This window comes from Danio aesculapii, chromosome 9, assembly GCF_903798145.1.
Source record: "Danio aesculapii chromosome 9, fDanAes4.1, whole genome shotgun sequence".
NCBI lineage: Eukaryota > Metazoa > Chordata > Actinopteri > Cypriniformes > Danionidae > Danio > Danio aesculapii.
Window position 1 is genome coordinate 25,144,625 of NC_079443.1, and position 23,440 is coordinate 25,168,064.

Here is a 23,440-nt window from a genome sequence, read left to right on the forward strand (position 1 = left end):
GTATTTATTTATTTATTTATTTATTTATTTATTTATTTATTTTACATCAACTGAAAGCTGAATAGCTTGCCATTGATGGTTTGTTAAGAAGGCACAATGTTTGATCAAAGACTTTGATAATCTGCAATCTGAGGGTCAAAATATTTACTGAGAATGTTTTATATATTTTATATATTCTAATGAACAAAAATCAATATTTCTGACGCAATGTAATTGGCTATATATATATATATATATATATATATATATATATATATATATATATATATATATATATATATATATATATATATATATATACATACAGTGCAGCATAAGAAAGAGGTTCAGTGATTCAGGATCACTAATGTTTAACCTTTTTTTTATTTTGCAAAAAAACATTTTACACACTTTGAACTGAACATTCATTCATTTCCTTTTCGGCTTAGTCCCTTTATTAATCTGGGGTCGCCACAGCGGAATGAACCGCCAACTTATGAACAGAACACATAGTACAATATTAGCCTACTCATATGTGATACAAATTTTAAAAGATTTTACGTGGAGCAGGTCGCCCCCTCATGGCCACCACGACATCATCTGACCAAATTCATCGAGAGAAGAACACATGCCAGCAGCCAGACTAATTCAATAGTATCTGGATGCAGTCTTGATGATGCAAGCTGAGACTGCATATCTCAGTGATGCAGTGTCAGACACAATACACTCAAGGGATTGGTGATTCAATCTGCTGTGGCGACCCCTGATAAATCATGGGCTAAGCTGAAGGATAGTGAGTGAAATAAGACAACCGTTTGTCAAATTTCTGTTGTCTAGTTTTGGTCACAAGTGAATGATTAGTTTCCTTTGGCAGGACTGGTGCCAGGGTGATTTTCTGCTGCTCTAGCTCAAATGCTTAAGTTTGCACCAACGGTTTGCACAGACAGAACTTCAGGCAATCATCTTTATCATGTTAATGCCTAAATATATTAAGTTGGTGCCATGTGGTTGGCTGAATAGATATTTATGTTTGAAAAGATGTACATGATAAATTTGGTGGTGAATGTGTTTTCTGGTCAAAAAACTAGAGTTTCAAGCATTCAGGCTGGTCAGCATAAGTTTATTCCAGTGTATTGTGTATGCCATGCAGTTGCTTTGCTGAAATAAATGATGCAGAATTAAATTGAACAAAAGGTTTTATTTTACTTGAAAGCAAAAAAATAAAATAAATAAATAAAATCTTAATAAACATTAATAAGCAGCAACTGCATATTAACAGATATTATTGAAAGATTCCTAACATATGCAACACACTGTCATTCAATCAACAAAAAAGTCTTCAAACCTATTTACACTGATGCATCAGTTTATGAAAACAGGTGGAAAAAAACACACTCAATAAAACAGAAATTTTACAAAGGTCTGAAGGTTTTGGAAGTGAAATGGAATTCAGCTTAGTCAGACTATTTCATTCATAATATTAAAAAAAGTAATAAATAAGCTTCTGAAGGTTTCTCTCCAGGTCTGATTCTAGTCAATGTATCCTTCCGGTTCCAGGAGAAGATACCGCTGCAGTGACTTTGGCACAGGAAGATTGGGAATGATTGACCAGCAGTTCTTTCCAAACTGTTTTCTCAGAGCAGACCGACACAGATGCCGTAAACTACGTGGCTTATATTCCAGTGCAAAAGAGATTCATAAAAGGGTCTGTGAAGCTAAAAAAAGGAATATTAAAGTGTAATGCATTGACTTGATTCAAAGTTGATTACTTTTAAGCTTTTAGCTTAAAGAAAAATGCAAAAATTCCTGTGAAATGTTAAGAGACTCACATGGAAAGTATCCTCAGGTATGGCCTCAACCCATCTGGAGGTTACAGGAACAAGCGTGTATGAGTTAAACAGGATTTCCACTGTTTTAGGTGCCTCAGCACAGGCTGTTAGTACCTTAAAAAAACAGCATCAAATTAATTATTTTTGTCAACTGGTCAGATCAAAGGAAATTTAAGATGGGAGCTCAGTAAGTTATTAGAATGCATCTAGGTCCCAGAAGTACAATTCTGTTAATTTTCTCTGCGTTTTTTTTTAAACAGCCATTGATAAACTTTTAAGATAAGATTTATTTAGAGCTTCAGTGTTGTTAATGGATTATGTTTTCTCTTGTTGAACTTGTTTAATCTGCTTGCATTCATTCAGCTGTTGCAGCAAATAAGGAGACCTTTACCTTGCTAGGAATGACATAATTGATTTCGTGTTACTACACTTTCTGAATACTACATGTCTGAAATATGTTTTGTCTATGAGTACAATCAACAGCTTCAATGGGTAGTTGTTTTTTAATTTTGTCTTTAGAAATGCTTTTGCATTGCAGTTGTTTACTCAATGAAAATGAAAACTATAGTTGGTGTTGTACACTGTGTCTTTTTGTCCAATGTTCATTCAACTTAGATTTTCATCACATCATATCAAAATTTGTATTGTTATTAATGCAGCTAGCTGACTTGGTTCATGATGTATGAAGCTTTACTAAAGACCCTTTTTAAAAATTTCCTTTGGAAAAATGAATAGAAAATTACTTATAGTGCTGCCAGAAAAGGTCAGATCTAATTCAATTGTTTAGACTTCTTATAATATTTAGTTTTTTTCTGTTGAATGCTTATGCAATACAATGTTTGAATGCAATCTTAACATTATTAGTGATTACCTTCAGCAGGGCTTGTGGCCAGACTTTAATAGAGCCACGATTTAACAAGGTCTGAACAAGGGTGTGTGGTTGCCACTCCTGCCGAACCACAGAGCTCTGCAGAACACTAGAGAGTGGTGAACATCCATTATAGTCAATGGCATTGATATCTGCCCCATGGTCCAACAGAAGCTCCACCATCTTGTGCTGAACACTGCGGGTAGCCTTGTGTAGAGGACTGCGGTGTTCTTTATCAGCCAAGTTAATGTTTGCTCCATAGGCCAGAAGGAGACGACACAGCTCGAGGTATCGTTCGTCTTGGCTGCTGTCTTTCTTTTCTGGGGTGACTCCACAAACCACCCCTAGTGGTGTTTCACCTGAAGAGCTGCCATGGTTCACACAGGCTCCAAATCGTAGGTACAGCTGGGCATGGTGGGGCAGACCATGTCTAGCTGCCACGTGCAGTGGTGTTTCATCCTCTTCCTCACTGGCAATGTTTACCTTGGCACCATATCTTACCAAGGCTTTTGCACAACTACAATAAAAATTGTACAAAAAATTCTTGTTGTGAAAATGCAAACACTGCTGCTTAAACTGAATTACAATATGCAGTAGCAAGTTTCATAAAATTGACATAGTTAAACACTGAATTAAAAGGGAAATTTTCAAACAGAAAGACTAAAAAACTATTTACATGTACATTTATTTTGTTATTTTTGCATCTTTAGAGTTATACTCTATCAGTAAAATTGTAGAGGTGTTTTGGCTGTTGTGTTTTAGGATTAATGCCAGCAAATGTATTACGCCATGCAGGAGCAAATTACTGGTCTGGATGCAATAAGACATTATGCAGTTTTAGTGTTTATCCTATTGATATAAAGATACCGTAGTGATTGTGGTGTTCTGCAGAGATGTAAGGCAGTCAGTCCCTCTTCTGTCATCTGGTTAGGATTAGCTCCATGTTCCAGCAGCAGCTCTACACATTCAGTGTTGGCATTTGCACAGGCCTCATGAAGTGCCGCTTTTCCTCCTGCGATAAGGTTAGGATGCGCTCCGTGCTCCAGTAAATACTGCAGACATTCAGTGAAACCTTGTGCTGCAGCAATGCACAGAGGGCTTGTCAGTTCCCTTTTATACTCCAGAGACCAAAGACCTGAATTGGGAGATAATGTCAGGCCATTTTTAACAGAACGTAAGACAAATATTAAAATAAGGACAAGAGAAATATATAATTAAAATCTATACTTTTATTTGACATGGATGCATTAAACAGATCTAAAGTGACGTTTTTATACTGTGTGCTTTTCTGAGTGAATGAATGATGTGACACACTTAACATGTAATGGATCAGAATCTGCTCTTTCACTGTACACTCTTAAAAATAAACATTTTATATTTGTACAAAGTACCTTTACCATCCACGGAACACCCTCTGTAAATCCACAAAAGGTTCTTTAGAGTGTAAATATTCTTTAGAGTATTAAAAAGGAACCAAGCAGGCTTTGCTTGTCACCATCTAACAGGGGACCATTTTCAATTTCGGGGGTTAAAATGTTGATTTACTGCACTGAAAATATGCATTTGGCTCTATTACATGAACTGAATATATTTTAACATTTGACACATTTATATAATAACTTCAAACTTAAAAAAATTCACAATCAACATAATTTTGAGTTTTGACCACGGGATTATTAGTATCAGGTTTTTGTGGACAGCACATTAGATTTGAATATGTGAAACACAGGAAAAGTGGGTTACTCTTTACCATGAGGTTCCATTTGTTAATGCTAATATACTTTCTAACATGAACAGTACATTTATTAATGTATTTATTCATCTTTGTTAATGTTAGTTAATGAAAGTACAGTCGATCAATGCTAGTTTTTTTTTTTAAATCACAGTGTCACTGTTTTGTTGTGAATTGAGAAAAACTAAAATAGTCTGCTGTGTTTAAAGTGTATATTTGTAAATATGAATTGAATTTGGCCATAGTAGCCATTATTTCTAACAATAATATGAATTATGTACAAATTGTCGTTTTTTTTTATCAGTCAAAATTCTTATCATGGTTAACTAATTTATTATCATCATCCTTAATATTAACCAAATGTCTTTTAATTTCTAGTAGTTTAGCTGAACCAACTAATGTTTTCATGATACAACAACCCACATAAAACTGTTGTGAATTTTGATATTGATAACTTTGTCCTTACTTTCAGACATAGAAAGAATGTGAAATATTCCCAAAAGGTATCAGAGAATATATATATATATATATATATATATATATATATATATATATATATATATATATAAATACATGGTGGTACAAATAATGTTCTTTAAGGAACAGTTTTGTACCTTTGTAAAAGTTGTACCTCATATGGTACAGAAAATACTTCATATAATACTGTTTTGTACCTTTTTGGTATTGAAATGAAGTAAATGAAATGAACACAATTGTTCTCATAAAAAAGTTACATAAGTGTTGGACAACTCCTTTATTACAATATCTATGAAAATAAATATTACTCGAAAGGCAAAGTGATTTTAGAAAAAATTTCCATTTTAAAATATGAATCATCATTTAAAAGCATATGCTTAAAGAAACTCATGAGCATTAATTATTAAGTTCTATAATACAATAATACAAAGCAGCTGGTAAAACATAAAACTATAGGTATTGTAAACTAAACATTAAAGGCATTTTTAATAAATGTTTAGTAAGCATTTTCTGATAAACATGTTTTCATTATTGATATCCGCACCTTTTGGCGTTTGCCATTACGCATGTCCTGCATATGCAAAGTGTTCATGCAGACATTTTATTATTGTAAAGCTAATCAAACATTGTGCATATCTCGTTACAATACTTTCGCATAATTCTATTTCTATTCATTGAAGTAAATTCAATTACAAAGGTTTTGTGTGAAAATTGGAGAAAAGAGTTTTAAATTGTACATTGTGGAAAGTGTTGTGAAATGTTTAGCAAAAAATAGATCTTTTGATTTAGGTTAAAGTATTTTTTATTCTTTATTGTAAATGGAAAAGGTGCATTTGAAAGAAACTTTTTTGAAAAAAATTGTTTAAAAATGTATTTGATGTTTTATATTTAAATAAAATGCAAAATGCCTTTAAATAGTTCTTAAAGGAACAAATTTGACACTGTACAAAGTGTCTTGTCACTGTAATGGCACCTTCATAGATCAGATTTGTACCTTTGATGAAGGTACAATATTGGATCTGCAGGTTTTAAAAACCAAAGGTACATTGGTTTTTCATGGTACAAATCAAGTCCATAAAGGTACAAACTGCAATGGTACAAATTTGTTTCTTTGTCTTAAGGTACAATTCTGTTCCATAAAAAGGTACTGCCCCAGTGACCAGGCTTTTCACCTTTTTTGGTACAACATTCTACCATATGTTCTGAGAGATTGTGTTGGCCTACATGAAGTTTAGATTTTTCTCAAATGACTGTTTTTACCTGAGGGTCCAAATGTAGTTTCTGATTGAGTCTGCCACTCGAGTTCCTCCTGGCTCACATTGTAAAACACATCGACATCAATATAATTCCTTTTTAGGAGGGTTCTAAGCCCTCTGGTGTCTCCCTTCACTACAGCTCTATAAAGCCATAAGGAGCGTAAATGAGCTCTTTCCCAGTGATCCTGTCCTGACTTATTGCTATCATCCAGCATAGCCTGCCATCCATTCAGCTGCACGGTGGAGCAGAGGTTCTCAAAGCGCATAGTTCTTAGCATCTCCTCCTACCTTTTCAAATGGCCTACACTTTTAAGGACTGGACTTTATATAGTGCTAGTGATGTTTTCATCCAGCTTCAAGCACTTTTTGTTTCTATTTTTAGTAAGCCATTGTTCTCCATCAGTTGGCCATAAGCTTACCGAGGTCATTTTTAGTTGTTGATGTACGAGATAGATGCGAAATCCCTTAAGCTGCAATCATCTATGTCCATTTGTTGCCTTTTGTTTTATTTGAATAATTAATCTGTCTTTCTGGAACATTTATGAGATGCTCTATTGTTTAACAGATCAAATTTTATGTGCTACTTCCACGTATGCTAAGAAGGGCCTGTAGCATAGATTACATTAGATATGTATAGCACAGAGTTTAATTGCTGTGGCATAATCTCTTGGTTGTGCAGTATGAGATCTTTTATTTTGAGGGCACACTAGATAAATCTTTACTGGAATCTGTAGAATGCGTAGTAGGACTGTTGCATGGTGACAGACACAAACAGTGACTGGGACCAGGGCTTTCGAGCACTGATCGTGCATGACATTCATATGCACAGAAGATTACCACAATCCCTTAGAAATCCTGTGTCAACTCCACACAGATTCCTCAGGCCAGTAATGCTGCATTCACCCACAGACAGAGCGAGGCACAATGCCGTGAGTTGAGGGCTTTCTAAGTGATAAAGGACTTGTAGAGCATGGCACATTTAGTCTATTTTAGAAGATGCAAGCTTTGTTATGCTTGCATGAAAAGCTTTAATATGTCATTGTGTCTCGTGTAAGACGCCTGTCTCATCAGCAGGGAGTGCAGAGAATGTGAGGGATGTTTACTAGCAGACACGCTGTCGGTGTTCAAAGCCTGGATTACAGTGTGACTCATATACAGTATGTCAAGTACATATCCAGTTAATGGCCATATTTACTGCAGGACATTAACCAAAATAGTTATAATAAACTTATCATCTTTTTTTGCACATTGTGATGTTTCCATATATGAAAAAGTAAAGTTCTTTTTTCTTATAAAAGGTCTATTAGTGCACAATTTATACATGTGATGTCAAAATGAGACTGAAAAAGTGAATCATTTCTAAAGCAGTTTATCATATCAGTAATGTATTATTTAGGTTCAAGATATTGTGGTGCTGTTTAACAAGACATTGCTGTTTAATATTGCACATCAGTAAGACCAGAGTGTTGTTGTTGTTGTTGTTATTGTTTTACCAGGAGAACAAAACCAGCACTAGACCATCAGGATGGCTTCTGCTTAATCTATTTTAGAAGTCTGTTAATAACTCTAGCCTTCCTGCATCTCTTTTTGGAGGCAGTATCCAAACTTTAGCATATGCTGGTGTAATTTGCAACATATACTTGCACACCTCCAGCCAATAATGATGCTGAAATAAACAAATAATTATGTTTTGTCTTTTTAAACATAGGCACTCGTTGCCTCTGCCATCAATTCGGACTCACCCCGTTTCTGAGCAGTCCACAGCAATTCATCGCTCTCAAATTCTAGCACTTTGTTCAGCTGCTCTGGATCCGTGAACCCATCCTGCATGTCTCTCCAGTGGTGAGTTAAGAGGTCACTGAGAACAGGGGGACAAAGAAAGTCCATCCCTGGTTGTCTGCAGCCCTTTTCTGTCCTAACGCTATCTAAGGATGACTGACTTCTCTCTCTCAAAAGCGAGGCCTTTCGACTCTCAACACACACCCCACTACATTGGGAGAGCATGGCTAATCCTGACAATCCTTTCCACTTCTTACCTGTGTGATTTTATGGCTATTTATATTATCTCTGTTGCTCTATATATTGTATTTTTAGTCCAAATGACATGTGATCAGTGCAGGGCAATTGCATGACTTGGGTGCCTTGGCCATTGTTTTCAAACAACACAACAACACAGAGGTTGAGTGTTTGAAGAGGTCAGTTCGATAAACATGCCAGATGCACAGCTGAGTGGAAAGCATTGCTGGTGATATCACCGCTAAACAAGCCAGGAATAGAATCAGTCTCTCCATTTCAACAAATCATGAGGTGTGATGACATTGTCCTCCAATCAAAGCTGCTGGGGAATTTGATCCACACTAGTGCTTTGCATTGTGACCTTAATTCCAAAAGTGCCCTGAGCTGTCATCTGTAATTCCAGTGAGAAGTGAAAGGGCCTTAATTTCTCCTTTATGCAATCTCTTTCATTATTTAACCCTAACTGTGTTGATCAATTAAAATAAGTCAAAACAACTTGTTTTAATACAGGACTTCACAAATGTTGAATGTTATTAGGGAGTTCTTATCTAGTTGTGTAAGTGCAAGTAATCATTAGATGAGGCCAATATTTGCTAACCTTGCATATAACCACATAGGTTCATTAAAAAGAAAAAATCTCCAGACGAGTTGATAACATCTAGTGTGTTATGACTCTGCTGATTTACTGTCAAAAATGTCTGAACGATGAGGACAAATATAAGTTTAAAGTTTAACTTGATTTGATGCAAAAGAGGACAATTACATGCATATTATATACATATTATTTTGTGGATAACAGAGTTTTAATCAGGTTTGGATCAGGACACTGGGTGGCCATTTCATTATTTCAATGCTTTCATCTTTAGGGAACTGCTTTACCCATTTGCAGAGTTGACTGGGCATTTCTAAAATATTTGTAAACAATATGGATCACAGAATATAAAAGTATTTGCACAGGCCCTCTGTGGTGAGTGAGAAGTACTTTGAAAATGTTACATAAATGCTACTTTGTTTATTGTTTGTTTGTGCGAAGTACCAGTTCAGATTTCCTTTTGAGGGATGACAATATTGACACCTGCTTATGGAAAGGTACCTCCTCTCACACAGTTGCAGAACCTATGTTCTCATTTCAGTAGGCTGTTGCTCGTTTGGTGTGTTCACCCACAGTCTTAACAGGCGTAACAGGCACAGTTCATGCTGCAGAAAACACACCCCATTCCCTTTTCACACACTTTACTCCTCAGGTGGGCCTTCAGTCTGATATTCTCTAACATCAAGACACCAGTGGCAAGTGTTGAACCATTTGCCCATTGAGACTTATTATTCTGTTCACATGCGCATTTATTTTTTATAGACAGCCAGCCTTTTAGAGGAACTACAATGAATTAATGACATTTTAAAAAGATGCAATGTTTTTTTTTTTTGAGAGAACATGTTTGTAATGACCAATATATTTTACTGTGGCTGTTTCTTCATCACTTTGGCCTTTAACTGGAAAACCTGCTGTTAGAATGGCTGAAGACATTAGAACATTCAACCATCTTGGTGCCAGATTAATACCAAAAACTGGAGGTATTTGAAAGTGTCTTCTAAGTTTTTAATCTCTGATCTTCTGTGCTTCAGAATTTAGCCTATGCAAATCATTAAATATGCTTAAAAGTGAGTTTTTTTTTTTTTTTTTTAACCCAGATAACTTGAGTAGTTATCCCTTTGGTAGTTTCATCAAAAGACCAAATGTTATTCAATAGCCTGATTTATTCACAGCAGCACTATATATCAAGTTTTTTTTTATATGAGAAAATAGATCACTGACTTGTCTAACTTTTTAAACCTGACCTTAATATCGTCTTGAGTACCATTCAACTCAAAAACATAAAATACTGTATTTTTATACCAATTGTGTATATTTATGTAACAATCTAAAAGTCATAGACTTTGTTTTTTATTTTATATAATTTTGTTTCATTTACAGTTAATTTAACTTTACTTTATAGAATGTAAACATGAAACCCTTGGTTTAGTGTTTCAGAAGGTGGAAGGCTGGGAAGAAAAATGCAGTAAACTGGGAATTGTAAAGGTGTAAACAGGTTCAACAAAATACAGAGAGTATTTTGAGAAAAAAAATTGATTGATGGGAGAACAAAATCTGTTCATACTTCAAAAATAAGGATGCAATTCAAACTGTAAAATCTATATTGAATCAAACATGTTCAAACATCAGCCAGAGACCTATCTGAGTTGTACTTACCCAACAACACAGCTGGGGGGAGCACAACATCAGGGTCTTTCATCCAGTCATCATTTTACAACTCTATGATGACATTTGGATTTTCTTTGCTTGCTTTTGTCAAAAGGGTCTGCAGACGTGAAGAGTCCCCCTCACTCTGTGCTTCTTTAAGAGCCTCAACAAATTCTGATTCAGCTGTGTATTCCAATGAAATGCCATCTGACATTGTGTCACAAGACTCTTAGTTGGGTTTTGCCTTGTCACACTGTCTGAGACTGTAATATGTTTCATATGTTGCGCATCTGTTGTTGTTCTTGGGACTAGATCTAAATATAGACAGCTCAGACTGTAAGTTGATCTCAGTCAATCTAAACGAGACTGATGTGAGGATTTATACCACTGTGAAATCTGTTAGTATAGCAAAAAACTAATGATGTAATAAAGTGTAAGTTTTACAGATGCAATGCAACGGGAAAATAACCTGTTTTAATTTGGTGCAACTGTAGAAAAATTTAAATATAGGTCTATAAATGAGCAACAGCTTCTCCGTGTGTAAGCAGAGATGTCACAGCAATGATATGATTTAGGAGACATGTTTCTAAATACAGAGCGTTGTTATGAGAGGTGGATTATGGACAGTGAGACATGCTCTTCTAACTGGACTGCTCTTCAAACCTGGTGATCCAGCAGCTGGCCAGCAGTATCAGGAAAATCAAGTTCATCACACATTGTTGTGCTGTTCTGAGAACAGCTGCTGTAGGTTACATCTTCTCCAACGTGTCCAATGCTATACTTCAACAAATGGGTTTCTGAGGAATGTCTCTGGATCTTCCAAATCTAATCAGACACAAAATTGCTATAAGAAATAAACACTTTTACCATATTAATGTGTAAATATAAACAATTAGTTATTTAACTTAATCCGTATACAAGTAGTGTGCAACATGTATTTAGGACCAAACCTTTTGAAATTGTCAAACTATTGTCAGCCCTTTTTGCTGTTGATGTGAGCAATTATGACGTACAGTATGTGGTACTTTGACCCGTCCTGTAATGCCAGTCTTCTTGCTACCTCACATCTTTTTCAGGAACTGGCATGTAATCACCTTCCAAAATGAGGACTGGTTATCTGAATGACAATTGCACTGAAAAGAGGGAATAGACTAATATCTGAAAACTAGACCTATTACATAACCTAGTTCTAATTAAGTATTTAGTGATGCGTATCTGCAACAGGGCTACGAATAGTGTCAGAATATGAGCCAGAAATATTGTAATAAAACAAGAAATAATAAGACTGACTGAGATGACAGAACACAATTGTTAAGTTCTCTCTATGTGTTAAGAATAAACTTAATATTTTCTAACCTTCCATTTTTTAATTATTATTTTATTTTTGAATGACCCTTTTATTTCTTAAAAACAACATTGCATTACATTTAAGGGCGTGGCGTCGTTTCCTCTCCAGTACAGCAGGTGTCAGTGTGTCGCCATTGATCCGGAAAAGCAGCAGTTTGTTTTCCTTAGCCGTTAGCATATGAAGCTCCTGTAAAAGATGCCCGTGTCTGTCATGATGGCTGAACTTGATGAAAAGCTGCTGTTGCAGTTTGAAACCCAGGAGCTGGAGGTAAATAAGACAGAGAGATTTATTTATTAGTTCATTCATTCTGTGCATGCTTGTTAGTTGCTGACCAGCAGTATCGTGGCTGTCACATGAACAACACTGGTCATGAAGCCTATTGAAAACATTAGCATGGGATTACACAACAACGAACTATTAAGCCCATTTGTTAATTTGTGTTAATATCTGTTGAGTTTTGTCTTTAATATTAATACTTTAATATTTTCCTTGTATTCGAATGTATTTACTGTTATATAACAAGCTGTCTGACTGCAGTCATTATGTTTATATTAATGTTTGATACCTTCTATCTTAGGCTCCTGGTGGCATTGCAACGCCTCAAGTATATTCCCAGTTACTAGTCTTGTATCTTCTGCACAACGACATGTATGTTACATATATTTATTATTTCAATGGCTTATTGTAGCATCATTTGATTCTGTCATAATAACTATGTGCTTTATGTAGGAATAATGCCAGATACCTTTGGAAACGGATACCTCAAGCAATCAAACAGTGAGTCCCCCTCCCAGTGGTGTCTAATATTAAGGAAAACCAATTTAAGATCTCTGATACAATTCTTAATTACAGGCAAACCCAGAGATGGCAGCTATATGGGCTGTAGGACAGCGGATCTGGCAGCGAGACTTTCCAGGCATCTACTCTGCTATTGCTGCTTTCCAGTGGTCTGAGAGCATTCTCCCTGTGATGGAAGCTTTAAGAGGTACTGTGCGGTACTGTCATATGGCTTGGGATTTTATGCTTTATTCTGGGTGTAATCAACAGTATAATGAAGAGGCTTATATTGTAGTTGACTATACCGTTACCTTGTAGTTGCTGTTTTGTGCACACAACAGATCTGTGATGGGTTAGGCACACACATTACAAAACGTGTTTAAAAAGAATCTATAACATCTCTGCCAAAAATGTCTCTTGAGAAGTGACACAATGTAATATTCAAAGACAACAAACACTTAATACACAAATACACTTGAACATGTACACATAGACCTCACCTTTTTGGATAGAAGCTATATACCGTATAACTGCAGCCCCTCTGATTTTGACTGTAATGTAATGATGTGCACTTTTTGTTAAGCACTCTAGGAAGTTTCCCGAAGACTAGTTTTATTCCTTAAAAAGTGGCAGCCTGTAAAAAAAAAATATATGTATATATTTATAAATATAAAAGTTTGTGCTTGATGATGCAGGTCTTTGACTCTGCCCTTAAACTTAGTTTCAGTTTTTATCTCTTTTTTTGTGTTTTGTTTTTTGTTTTGTCTTTAGATTTTTGCTGATGTCATTTCAGCATACTAAAATTAATATTTTCATATAAAAAATCATAAAACTTTTCATAAAAGCTTTCATATATGTGGAAAGAGCACTAATAATCCGGCAGTTATCTGCAATATAAATGGTTGTAAACTGTTGGTGAGTGAAATTGTGTAAACGACATGTAGTTAATGTACTATGTCAAGTCCCTGCAAACTATCTGTGGTCTGCCTGACAAGGGGGAGAAGAGTTCTCTGCATCAGTCGACTCGACGTGCTAGACGCAGTGAACTTTTTCCTTGTTGACGGAATACAATGAAACTGGTTTTATACCATAATAGACCATGGTAATTCTTTAGTGTGGTGTAGCATGTAGGGCTGGGAATCACAAGTTATCTCATGATACTATATTATCATGTTTTTTTGTCTCCGATATTAATAAATCAGTGATTCTGCGATATATTGATATATCACAAGAAAACCATCCATGATATATCACGATTTTTGTAAAGAAATGGGAAAAAATCCATAAAGTTATAAGTTATTACCAAGTAAAACAAGCGCACAGCTTTCAAACAAGCTTAAAAATGCTGAGAGCAGTTTGTGACTGAAAAGGCACATCTCTAAAATAGTCACAGCACCAGCAGCTCAATTGTGTGGAATACACATTTAAGAAAAAATTGTCAAAATAGCAATTTATTGTTTTCTAGTCCCCACGAAATAAAAACTAACCATATGGTTTTGTTAGCTCACATTGCTAGTTTTGTGGTGAACAATTCAGCATGCCATTAAGAAAAAGAAAAATAGTTTGCCCTTCTAATCTTTAATTAAAATCTGAAAATGCACTTCCTGTTTGTTTTCAGTTAAATTCTCAGATTACGTGATTTTGAGGTAATGGGTCTGGCTAACATACTTAACCACACTGGTCCAACTGTCAGTTTTGACAACAAACACAAATGTTGAGCAGGAGGAGTCTGTTAGGTTGTAATAACTCTTCTAAAACCCTTTCCTCGATTTTTCTAAATGAAATGGCTGCTTAACTACATGCGTTGAGCCTGGGGTAGAAAAAAAAAAACAAGCCACACCCACTGTTTACTCAATTAAAATTTTGTTTCTGTAGGAACTGCATCACAATGTGAAAAAATAACGCAGCTTACGGTTTATTGGGACTTTAAGACACTTATTACAAGTTGGCCAACTTATTTTATGTAAACATGGAAACGTATTGTGTGCTTAGCCCTGGTTTGTTTTTAATGCAAAATCATACATTCCCACTAGATTTTTTTTATCAAAAACAGTAATTGATCAGAATGTTTCAAAGAGGCAAACACAGACTCTTCTGAGCACTTATGATGTCTCCAGCAGGGGAGAACATTAGATATTTACTTATCAATATAAAAAGAACAATTTTTAACAGGTTTTTTTTTTTTTTTTTACATCATACCATCTGCAAGAGTTTCCCAAGGTCTGTAAGGGTTAAATAAATGCAAGGCGTTATATGTTCATGTCCTATGGATATCTTTATCTATGCATATATTTAGGTCTAACCATATGTATTTATACATGATTCACGGTTCAGTACAGTCTGTACTAGTTCAGTTTAATGCATTTAGTGCAGATGTGCGAGTAACTGGAATTAGATGTAAAAGACCACAGCAGTGCCACAACTTATGAGCCATTTACAAAGAATGGATCTTTATGTCAGAAAATTCAAGATGCAGAGCTCAGACATGGTTCCTTCATGTTGCCATTGTTCTGTCAACTTAAAAACAGAATTTTAGACTTGCCCCCCTCAGCTTTCATCTAATTGGTCCAGTGCTCTGGAAATGACATTGAGTGCTGCTGCATGTAAAAGCTTAAATCGTTTCATCTTTACATGCCATCTGAAAACGCGGTGTTCATGTGTCATTTGCTGCAGAAAACATGTATAATGGTCATGCACATCTGTCAGTCGTGTTTGCGTAGATTGTGTATCATCTCATTCGCTGACAAGTCCGTTCTCTATACATACACATAAGATTGAACAGTTGTGTATCAGTTGTGTTTATTTGGAAAAGCTTGTTTTCAATTACAACTAGATGTTTTGAAGTAGCTTAGAATCAAACAAGCCTTTAGATTCCTAAATAGATTTTTATAGTGTAACAAATTTGTGCATTTTCACATCAGTGTTTTACCTCATAGTTGAAATTGTCTTCAAAATCTTCATGTTTTAATTAAAGAGAGAGAATTTTGACTATCATTTTGCTGGGCAGAATTCATTATTGTTAAATGACCTTTACCTCAAGGTAATAACTGTTAAATGTTATATAAATATACTTTGTAGGTGGCACATTAAATATGGTTATGTGTGTTGTTTGGTCTTGTTTAGTGATGTGGTTAAATGTATGAACATGTAATGTATCTTGATATTTTCAGATTCCACTTTAAGTGGTTCATGACTAAAATTAGCCCAGGCATTATCTCTGCATAATCACAGGCCCAGTGTGAATCTTTCAGATGTTGACTGCTTGCAGGTATAATGAAAAAGTGCAGATTACTTTATTATCCAAGTATAATTATTTGTTTTACCATACTTTTCTTGTCGAGAAGTTCTAACAAGCAATCTTTGCAACATCTTCTCTCTGTTTAATATACGTAATATCATCATGCTAAAACATAGTCTTCATTTGATACCCACGTGCCAGCATGCACCTGATCCTCCCGGAGCAAGGATAAGTTAAAAATAACCCTTTCCATGTGTTCACGGGTTCCCTATGTACTGTCTTTTAGGACATCAACAGTTGTTTTTCACAAACAAATTTCTCAAGACCATTTGATCAAGAAATTACTGATGATTTTTTCTTCAAAAACCCTACTCACTAAATCCCATGATAGTAAAAAATACCCATGCTTTATTTTTATGTTAGGTTTTTACCTGATATCTAGACATTCAATGTGATAAGTAATGATGGAGTACAATATAGCATCCCCCCTTCAATATTCCTATCTTGAGATTTGTAATACATGTTCAAAGAATGTTTTTAGACAAAGACAAAGTTTGTTTTCTTGACATGAAACTTGTTTGTCTCCTTGCAAATATTTCATTAAGGAAATTTCACTGTACAGGATAGGGTAGGGGTGTTATGGTATCATCACAACACAAAAGGTGGGGTGGGGGCTTTTTCATGTCCAAAAATGAATCTTGAAAACAAGTGGATAGGAATGTGTGCTCTGATTGGTTGGAGGAAGGGTATGTCACCCTCTGGCTGAGGGTGGTATAAAGAGCAAGGGAACTCTGCTCCAGAATAGATCTGACAACTGCATGGAATCATTCACTGCTGTGTGCAGCAGCTTGTTTTTTTAACTTCATTATTCAAGGAGAAAGCCACTAAAGTGATACAGCAAAAGGAGTCAGAGCAACCACTAACATGGACATTCAGCGAACTGCCTCTTTGTTGGGGTCTCCTGACTCCATGGAGAGCCTTGAGAAACAGCTAAGTTGCCCAATCTGTCTGGACATGTTTACCAAACCGGTGGTCATCCTGCCGTGTCAGCATAACCTGTGCCGAGGATGTGCTAGTGATCTTTATGACTCTCGAAACCCTTATCGTTTCTCTGGTGGTGTCTTTCGGTGCCCAACTTGCCGATTTGAAGTGGTTCTTGATCGCCATGGTGTGCATGGACTTCAGAGGAATCTTCTTGTTGAGAACATAATTGACATTTACAAACAGCAACAAGAGGGTGGTGGAGGAGGTGGTGGCAGCACCACTGAAAGTCCAATAAAACCCAAAAGCTCCAAAGAGCTAATGTGTCAAGAGCACGAGGACGAGAAGATCAACATCTACTGCGTTACTCACCATACTCCCACTTGTTCCATGTGTAAGGTATTTGGCCAGCATAAGGACTGTGAGGTGTCACCACTTGCTAGTGTCTATCAGGCTCAAAAGGGAGAGCTGAGTAATGCCATCGATGCTCTTGTGGCGGGGAATGGTCGCCTTCAGGCGTTGCTTAACCAGATGGAGGAGGCCTGCACAGCCGTTCAGGACAATGCTCAACGTGCCAAACAAAAGCTTGGTGAATGCTTTGATTCTCTCTATGCAGCCTTGGAGGAGCGTAAAAATGCCCTCTTAGAGCGTATTGGCAAGGAGCAAGATGAGAAGGTTGCTGCACTCAGGAGTCTGGCCAGGCGTTATGGGGATCGTCTTCAGGCAGCCACAGAGTTAACAGACATGGCAGTTCAAGCTCTGGAGCAAAGTGGTGCCGCAGAGTTCCTGCAGGCCTCCAAGAACCTGATCTCCCAGACAAAAGATGCAGCTAAGGGCTCACTTGCTGAAGAAAGGCCCGAGCCAGGCTTTGAAAGAATGGACCATTTCACTCTGGATACGGAGCAGGTGGAGACTTTGTTGTCCAAGATGGACTTTGGAGGAGAAGATGATGAGGAATTTGAAGACGCTGAAGATCAGGAAGAGGAGTAAATTAGTTGCAAGAAATTTAGCAAGGTCATTGACAAATGAGAAAATAGAGGTTTTAATGTTCGTATTTCACTGCTAAGCAGTGTTGTCATTTCAACATGTATAATCAAAAGAATATTTCCAAATAACTAGGTGCCATTTTTATACTTTTTATAATTTAGTCAAAATGCTGATGTTGTTCTTAAGAGTTTTCTTCCATCTTTTGTTTTGCTCAGAAATAAATCACTTTTGTTTATATGCTGTATACAGTCTGTAGTTACTAGTTCTGTATGTTATGTTCTGTAACTTAACTGTTTGATGATAAATAAAATTAAAAATTGAGATTTGAGTTTTTACATTTATTTATTGTTCATACTTGCTGTACAAATCAATATTCACATTTAAAGATACAATGAAAGTCTTGGAGTTACTCCAGAGGTAACTGTTTACAAGTAAACTCTGTGCACTCTTTGCTCTCAACTGTCTTCTCTGGTTAAAGGCACATGCTATTTTTAAAAGGGAAGAGGATGAGATATGGCTCTGGGGTAGAATACCAGAAGAGGACAGATGGCCATTACTCCCCCTACCACCACCCAACACCCAGTCTCTGCCTTGCTCAGCAGCTCTTCATTTTATATATACATATATAAAACATCCATTTGGGGAGCAGAAACTCTCCTGTTCAAGCTCTCTTGTAGTTTGTGAGATGCTAAGCCAACAGATGCATTTTACACATTGAGTGTGGAATCTGGATTTCTTTCTAGAACAATCTCTGTATAACATGCACATGTCTGCCTTTAAATGTTAAAAAAGCAGTCATGTAGCCACTTCTGACCTCTCTGGTGTCGCATTCAAGTAGCTTTAAGTAAACACTGTTGCCATGAGAGAGCTATTTATTTAGTGCAAGAGCTAAGATGTTTGGAAGTGTCTAAGCATTTGACTTCTGCCCATTAATAGGACCAGCATCTAAATAAAGATGTTTAATTTATAACATTTTAAGCAAAATATTATAAATCTGAAAAGTTAGTTTTTATTGTTCACGCATGTAAATAATGATTAATTTTATGTATTAAATAATTATTATAATAATGACCGAATGTTTTTTTGTCCTATACCAATAATGCAGTGACTCACTAGAAATATAGTATGCACAATGACTACTATAATCAGTAATTGATATTTATATTTCTCTGCTTTATGTAATTATGTATGGCAACTATGCTATTCTTGCATCATATCATGTCTCAGTTTAAGAATTATTACATTATAAAATAGATTAAAAAAATTAAAGATATTTTTAAGGAGATGAATGCATATGATGGTATAGAAGTCATTTTATTTTGCTCAAAATGATTGCAAAAATTTTCTCACAATTTTACTTTTTAGGCTCTCTTGCTCACCAATTTGGTGAATGAATAAAATGTAATACTTCAAAGTGTATTAATGATTAAATTAATGATTAAAGTAAAACTTCAAAAAATACAAACATTTAATTTCTTTTAAAAATCTTACTGACTCAAATTCTAGAGTGAACTAACAATTTTTGGTGGGTTGTGATTTGGCCATCTGTAACTAAAAATGTACTTTGCTTTATTTAGTATGTTGATATTTTTAATGTGAATGGGTGCCACTATATTTTTTGTTGTATTGGCTAGTGAAACAAAGAATGTTATGGGCCCATTCCATAAGTTTGTGGCATGTTTGTTCAAAATATGTAAGAAATACCATATTAATTAGACATGTATATATACTAGGGCTGCACAATATATCATTTCAGTATCGATATCGCAATGTGATCATTCACAATAGTCACATTGCAAGTATATGCAATCTTGAGTCTGGATTTTAGTTTATTATGCAAGTGTTTTTTTGAGGCCTGTGACTTTGTGTGGGTTTTAAAAGCATTCAGGCATAAGAAATTGTACCTTTGACAAATTAATTATTATTGAAGTGTTTATAAAAAGAATGCATTAGTATTTTACATTTGATTATTCAATTACTGTATACCTGAATACAGTTCCACTGCTCAGAAAACAATAAAACGCTTTATGAATAAATACATTTTAAAAATCTTTTTCTTTATTAAACTAGTGTAAATTGTTCCCTACCCTTTTTGCACTCCCCTACAGAATCATGCCAATCAATCTAAAATAATACATTCTTTTCAAATAGTTATTCAACTGATCTAAGGGAAATTGTATTCCTATCGCAAAATATATCACAGAATAAAAAATATTGTAATGTTTTTCCAATATCGTGCAGCCCTAGTATAAACCATAACCACAGATTCCCTGGAAATAGTGTTTGAAACCAAAATACTGAAAAAAAATTTTATTTATTTTTTAACCAGGAAAAACCTTTTGAAAAAAACCTTTTCTTTGTTTTGTGTTTCTTGTAGAGTCCACTCGTAGGAGGGCATATGGGCTAGTGGCTCAAGCTTACACCTCTATCAGCGCAGAAGACTTTGCTGCTTTTGTGGGATACTCAGTAGAAGAAGCCGTCAAAGGTGCATGTTTTTGAGATTTGAGTGATCATTGCTTAGACTGTCATACGTTTCTGATTATTTTTACACCAACCTTTAATTTTTTGTTCATTTCTTTCTTTATGATCTTTTGCAAAGCATCTTTTAGAAATATAATGTGAAGTCTTTGTAATGTAAATGTTCTTTTGTTTTTTGCTCAAGGTGTAGTTAGTCATGGGTGGCAGGCAGATCCAAACACCAGGATGATCATGCCACAGAAACCAGGTGGGGGCGCTGTTTCACTTCTTATTACTAGCAAGAACAGATGTTATTTTTCAACTTTATGACTCATTTCTCCATAAGGTTTCATTCATCGCCCCTCCTCTGAACAGAAACTTGTTCCATTGAGTTCTGCATGGTTATTTTATAACAAGCACAAGAAATGGTGACTTCACCCCAATTCCACTTAAATTCTTTGTTCTCTGACTCTCATATATGCCTTCATTTTGTAACCGACAAGAATCTCCGTAGATCCTACACACCTTCAGCTCATCGTTCTGAACTATGCGGCTCTTTCCCTTGTTTTTGCACACAGCTTTTTATGTGTTTGCCTGGAACCACTGAGCAAACTTTTTACGAGACACATTTATTCCAAAAGAACAGGAACAAGCAGCATCTGGGTTTCTGCACGGGCCCCGTGAGACAGTGCAGATGTCTGTAATGCATTTGGGTAACTGATGATTGAGAAATGTTTCCCAGTACTGATGACCTGCAGCTTTCACTACAAGCAGCTGATGTGTATTAATTCAACATGGTTGCCATGACAATTTTCATTCTGGAGCTGTTGCATTTGTAGTGGACTCTTTTTCTTGCACATGCATTCATGCATTTGTTCTGTGGCACATCTTTGTTTACATTCATATGTCTCTGTGTTATACAGCAGATCATAGAGCACTTGAAGGAATCCCCTCATCTCTCATGTTTCTCGTCTGCCTTCCCCTCTCTCCAGATCCGCCTCCGGTCTCGCTGGTTCCAAACGAACAACAGCTGGCCAGACTTACCGACTACGTGGCTTTTCTTGAGAACTGATAAGCACTCCGCCCTCTCTCATCCTCTTCCTCACCTCCTCTCAGATGCTCTGTTTTTTCAGAAGAAAGACTCTGGTGTCCAGGACCCTTCGCAAATCCTATCCTGTGCAGTGATGAAACTGCTGTCGCTCTTTCCTGTTTTGCTTCTTGAACTAGTCAGCCACAGTGATATAAGACAATTTCCAAATAGTTTTACATGTACAAATCTGCTTTGGAGTATGCTGTCAATATTGTAAATTATTATTTTTTTGGCATAAATACTTCACGTTATGCGCATTGTTCTGGTGGTTTGTGCTAGTTTAATTTTACATGTCAAACAAAATCCCTCATTGCGATTTGTTCATTTGCTTGATCTCATTTTATTAGATTTTATACATTTGGCCGTTAATCAAGGTGGCCTGCAGTACATTGGCCAAATTTTAAACCAAATGTGTGTAGTTTTCTTACCTAATCTAGTAAAATAGGCTCATGAAAGGCAAAGGCAGAGTTTGCCAGTAAGTAAAGGTTTTTATGATTGCCTAGAAAAAAACCCTTTGTCTGTAAGGTGTTGTTTAGAAGTGCTAACAACGACAGCTTATTTTGGGAGGCTCACAGTTGTATTTAAGATGTTTTCCACTGTCTGACAAGTGTTTTGTTGACAGTGCATCTCTGTCTGCTGTTCAGATGTTTTGCACCGCTTCCTTGGTTTCTCACGCAGAGTGGTTTTGAAAAAGGAGAGGAAACATACCAGCTGTTGGCCATCGTCATGTCCTTTCAGCTTAAGGATAAAAGCTCCATATGTGCTGAAACGACGGACACGTATGGTACTGTGAGAAATTAACACCATTCGTTTTTACTGATTGTTTGTCCTTAAATGTTATCTTCAAGACAAATGGATTTAGTTTCTGAAAATGTTAAAATTGTGTCACTCTACATCTTTCGTTATATGACAGGCATAAAGTAACCTACAGTAAGTAGTGTGTCCAAATATGGATGGCTGACATTCAAAGTGTGCAAAGTTCAAAGTTTGGCCACATTCACAATACAGGGTTTGACTCCTAATTCCACTTTGTTGAATGTATTATATTATAAAAAACAGTATAAACCTTTAAAAGTGACCTATATCTGGTACCTTCTTTAATGCTGTACACGATTGCAGGTGTACTGACCTTGAAAAGACGAGGGTAAAAGGGAGTGTAAACCGTGTGCTTTGCAGTAAATTCATGCAAATGAAATAAAAAACCTTTTTTCCTGCACCACTTTTAATTTAAAACACTGCTATTATTTGCTCACCATTTTCTTTTTGAAAATTAGTTTTCATATGTTAAACACAAAAGGAGATGTGTATGTACCAATGGAATACAAAGCAGTTGTAAAATTGCTTTTAATACATATTGAAATGGTTTAAACTGGTTAACGTTAGTACAGGGTTCATACGATCATGGAAAACCTGGAAAAGTCATAGAATTTTGACATGGCATTTTCTAGGCCTGGAAAGTTTTGAAAAAACAGAAAAACCCACAAAGTTTTGGAAAAATCATGCAAATTAGTTTAACAAATATCTGTATACTGGAATTAGGGCTGCGCAGTATTGGAAAAATCTTACATTATGATATTTTGTATTTCTGTGATATATATTGAGATCTGAATACAATTTCACTAGATAATTTAACAGGTTTATTTGGACTGATTGGGGGGATTTTGTAGAGGAGTGAATCTCGAATAATATATAACAAATAAATTACCAGCATAGATAAATAAAATATAGTAAAGATAAAAGTGAATTTTAGTTTTTTAGGTATTCGTTATTCAGGCACAGATATTGAATAATCAACACTGCATAGTCATCATTGTATATTATTTATTCTTTCTAAAGTTACAAAAAATGTCTTGTGGCCAGATGTTTTAAAAATTTAAATATTGAAATGTTCACACAGTCACAGGCCTTAAAGGGACAGTTCACTCAAAGATTAAAATGTTCACACTATTTCCTCACACTTGACTTGTTTCAATACTATGGGAGTTATTAAATTATATTCTTTTTGTGCTTATTTAAAAAAAAATAAAACTCATAAATGTTTGAAACAAGTGAAGGGTGTAATGAAAATGGTAAGTAATTTTTGGGTGAACTATTTCTTTAAAAATGCATGCAGATGATAAACTTTTACTCCATCATGATTAAACTCTATATTAAACTATAATCCCA

The 23,440-nt window shown here is 35.6% G+C and overlaps 1 protein-coding gene and 1 pseudogene across 2 annotated transcripts; one reads left to right on the plus strand and one right to left on the minus strand.

Moving 5' to 3' along the window:
- Positions 1-1,518: 1,518 nt before the first annotated feature.
- Positions 1,519-10,634, minus strand: asb18 (ankyrin repeat and SOCS box containing 18). Of its 2 annotated transcripts, none has more exons than XM_056464952.1 (5): positions 10,406-10,634; positions 3,544-3,811; positions 2,680-3,193; positions 1,809-1,922; positions 1,519-1,694 (listed from the first exon to the last, which is right to left on the minus strand). In XM_056464952.1, exons 1-5 carry the CDS (start codon positions 10,446-10,448, stop codon positions 1,614-1,616), a joined length of 1,020 nt encoding a protein of 339 aa, XP_056320927.1. In that variant the 5' UTR covers positions 10,449-10,634; the 3' UTR covers positions 1,519-1,613. The 2 variants fall into 2 exon arrangements, with proteins under 2 accessions (XP_056320927.1, XP_056320926.1); XM_056464951.1 differs by lacking the exon at positions 10,406-10,634 and adding an exon at positions 6,146-6,459.
- A 1,245-nt stretch (positions 10,635-11,879) lies between these two features.
- LOC130234934 (tripartite motif-containing protein 54-like) lies at positions 11,880-18,050 on the plus strand (annotated as a pseudogene).
- Positions 18,051-23,440: the final 5,390 nt, after the last annotated feature.

Coding starts and splice junctions, on each gene's coding strand:
- asb18 (XM_056464951.1), bottom strand. CDS start 6,419: ATGCTAAGAACTATGCGCTTTGAGAACCTCTGCTCCACCGTGCAGCTG. Junction 3,812..6,145: donor AACTACATTTGGACCCTCAG/GTAAAAACAGTC, acceptor CTCCCAATTCAG/GTCTTTGGTCTCTGGAGTAT. Junction 1,923..2,679: donor GGCCACAAGCCCTGCTGAAG/GTAATCACTAAT, acceptor TGTTTTTTTAAG/GTACTAACAGCCTGTGCTGA.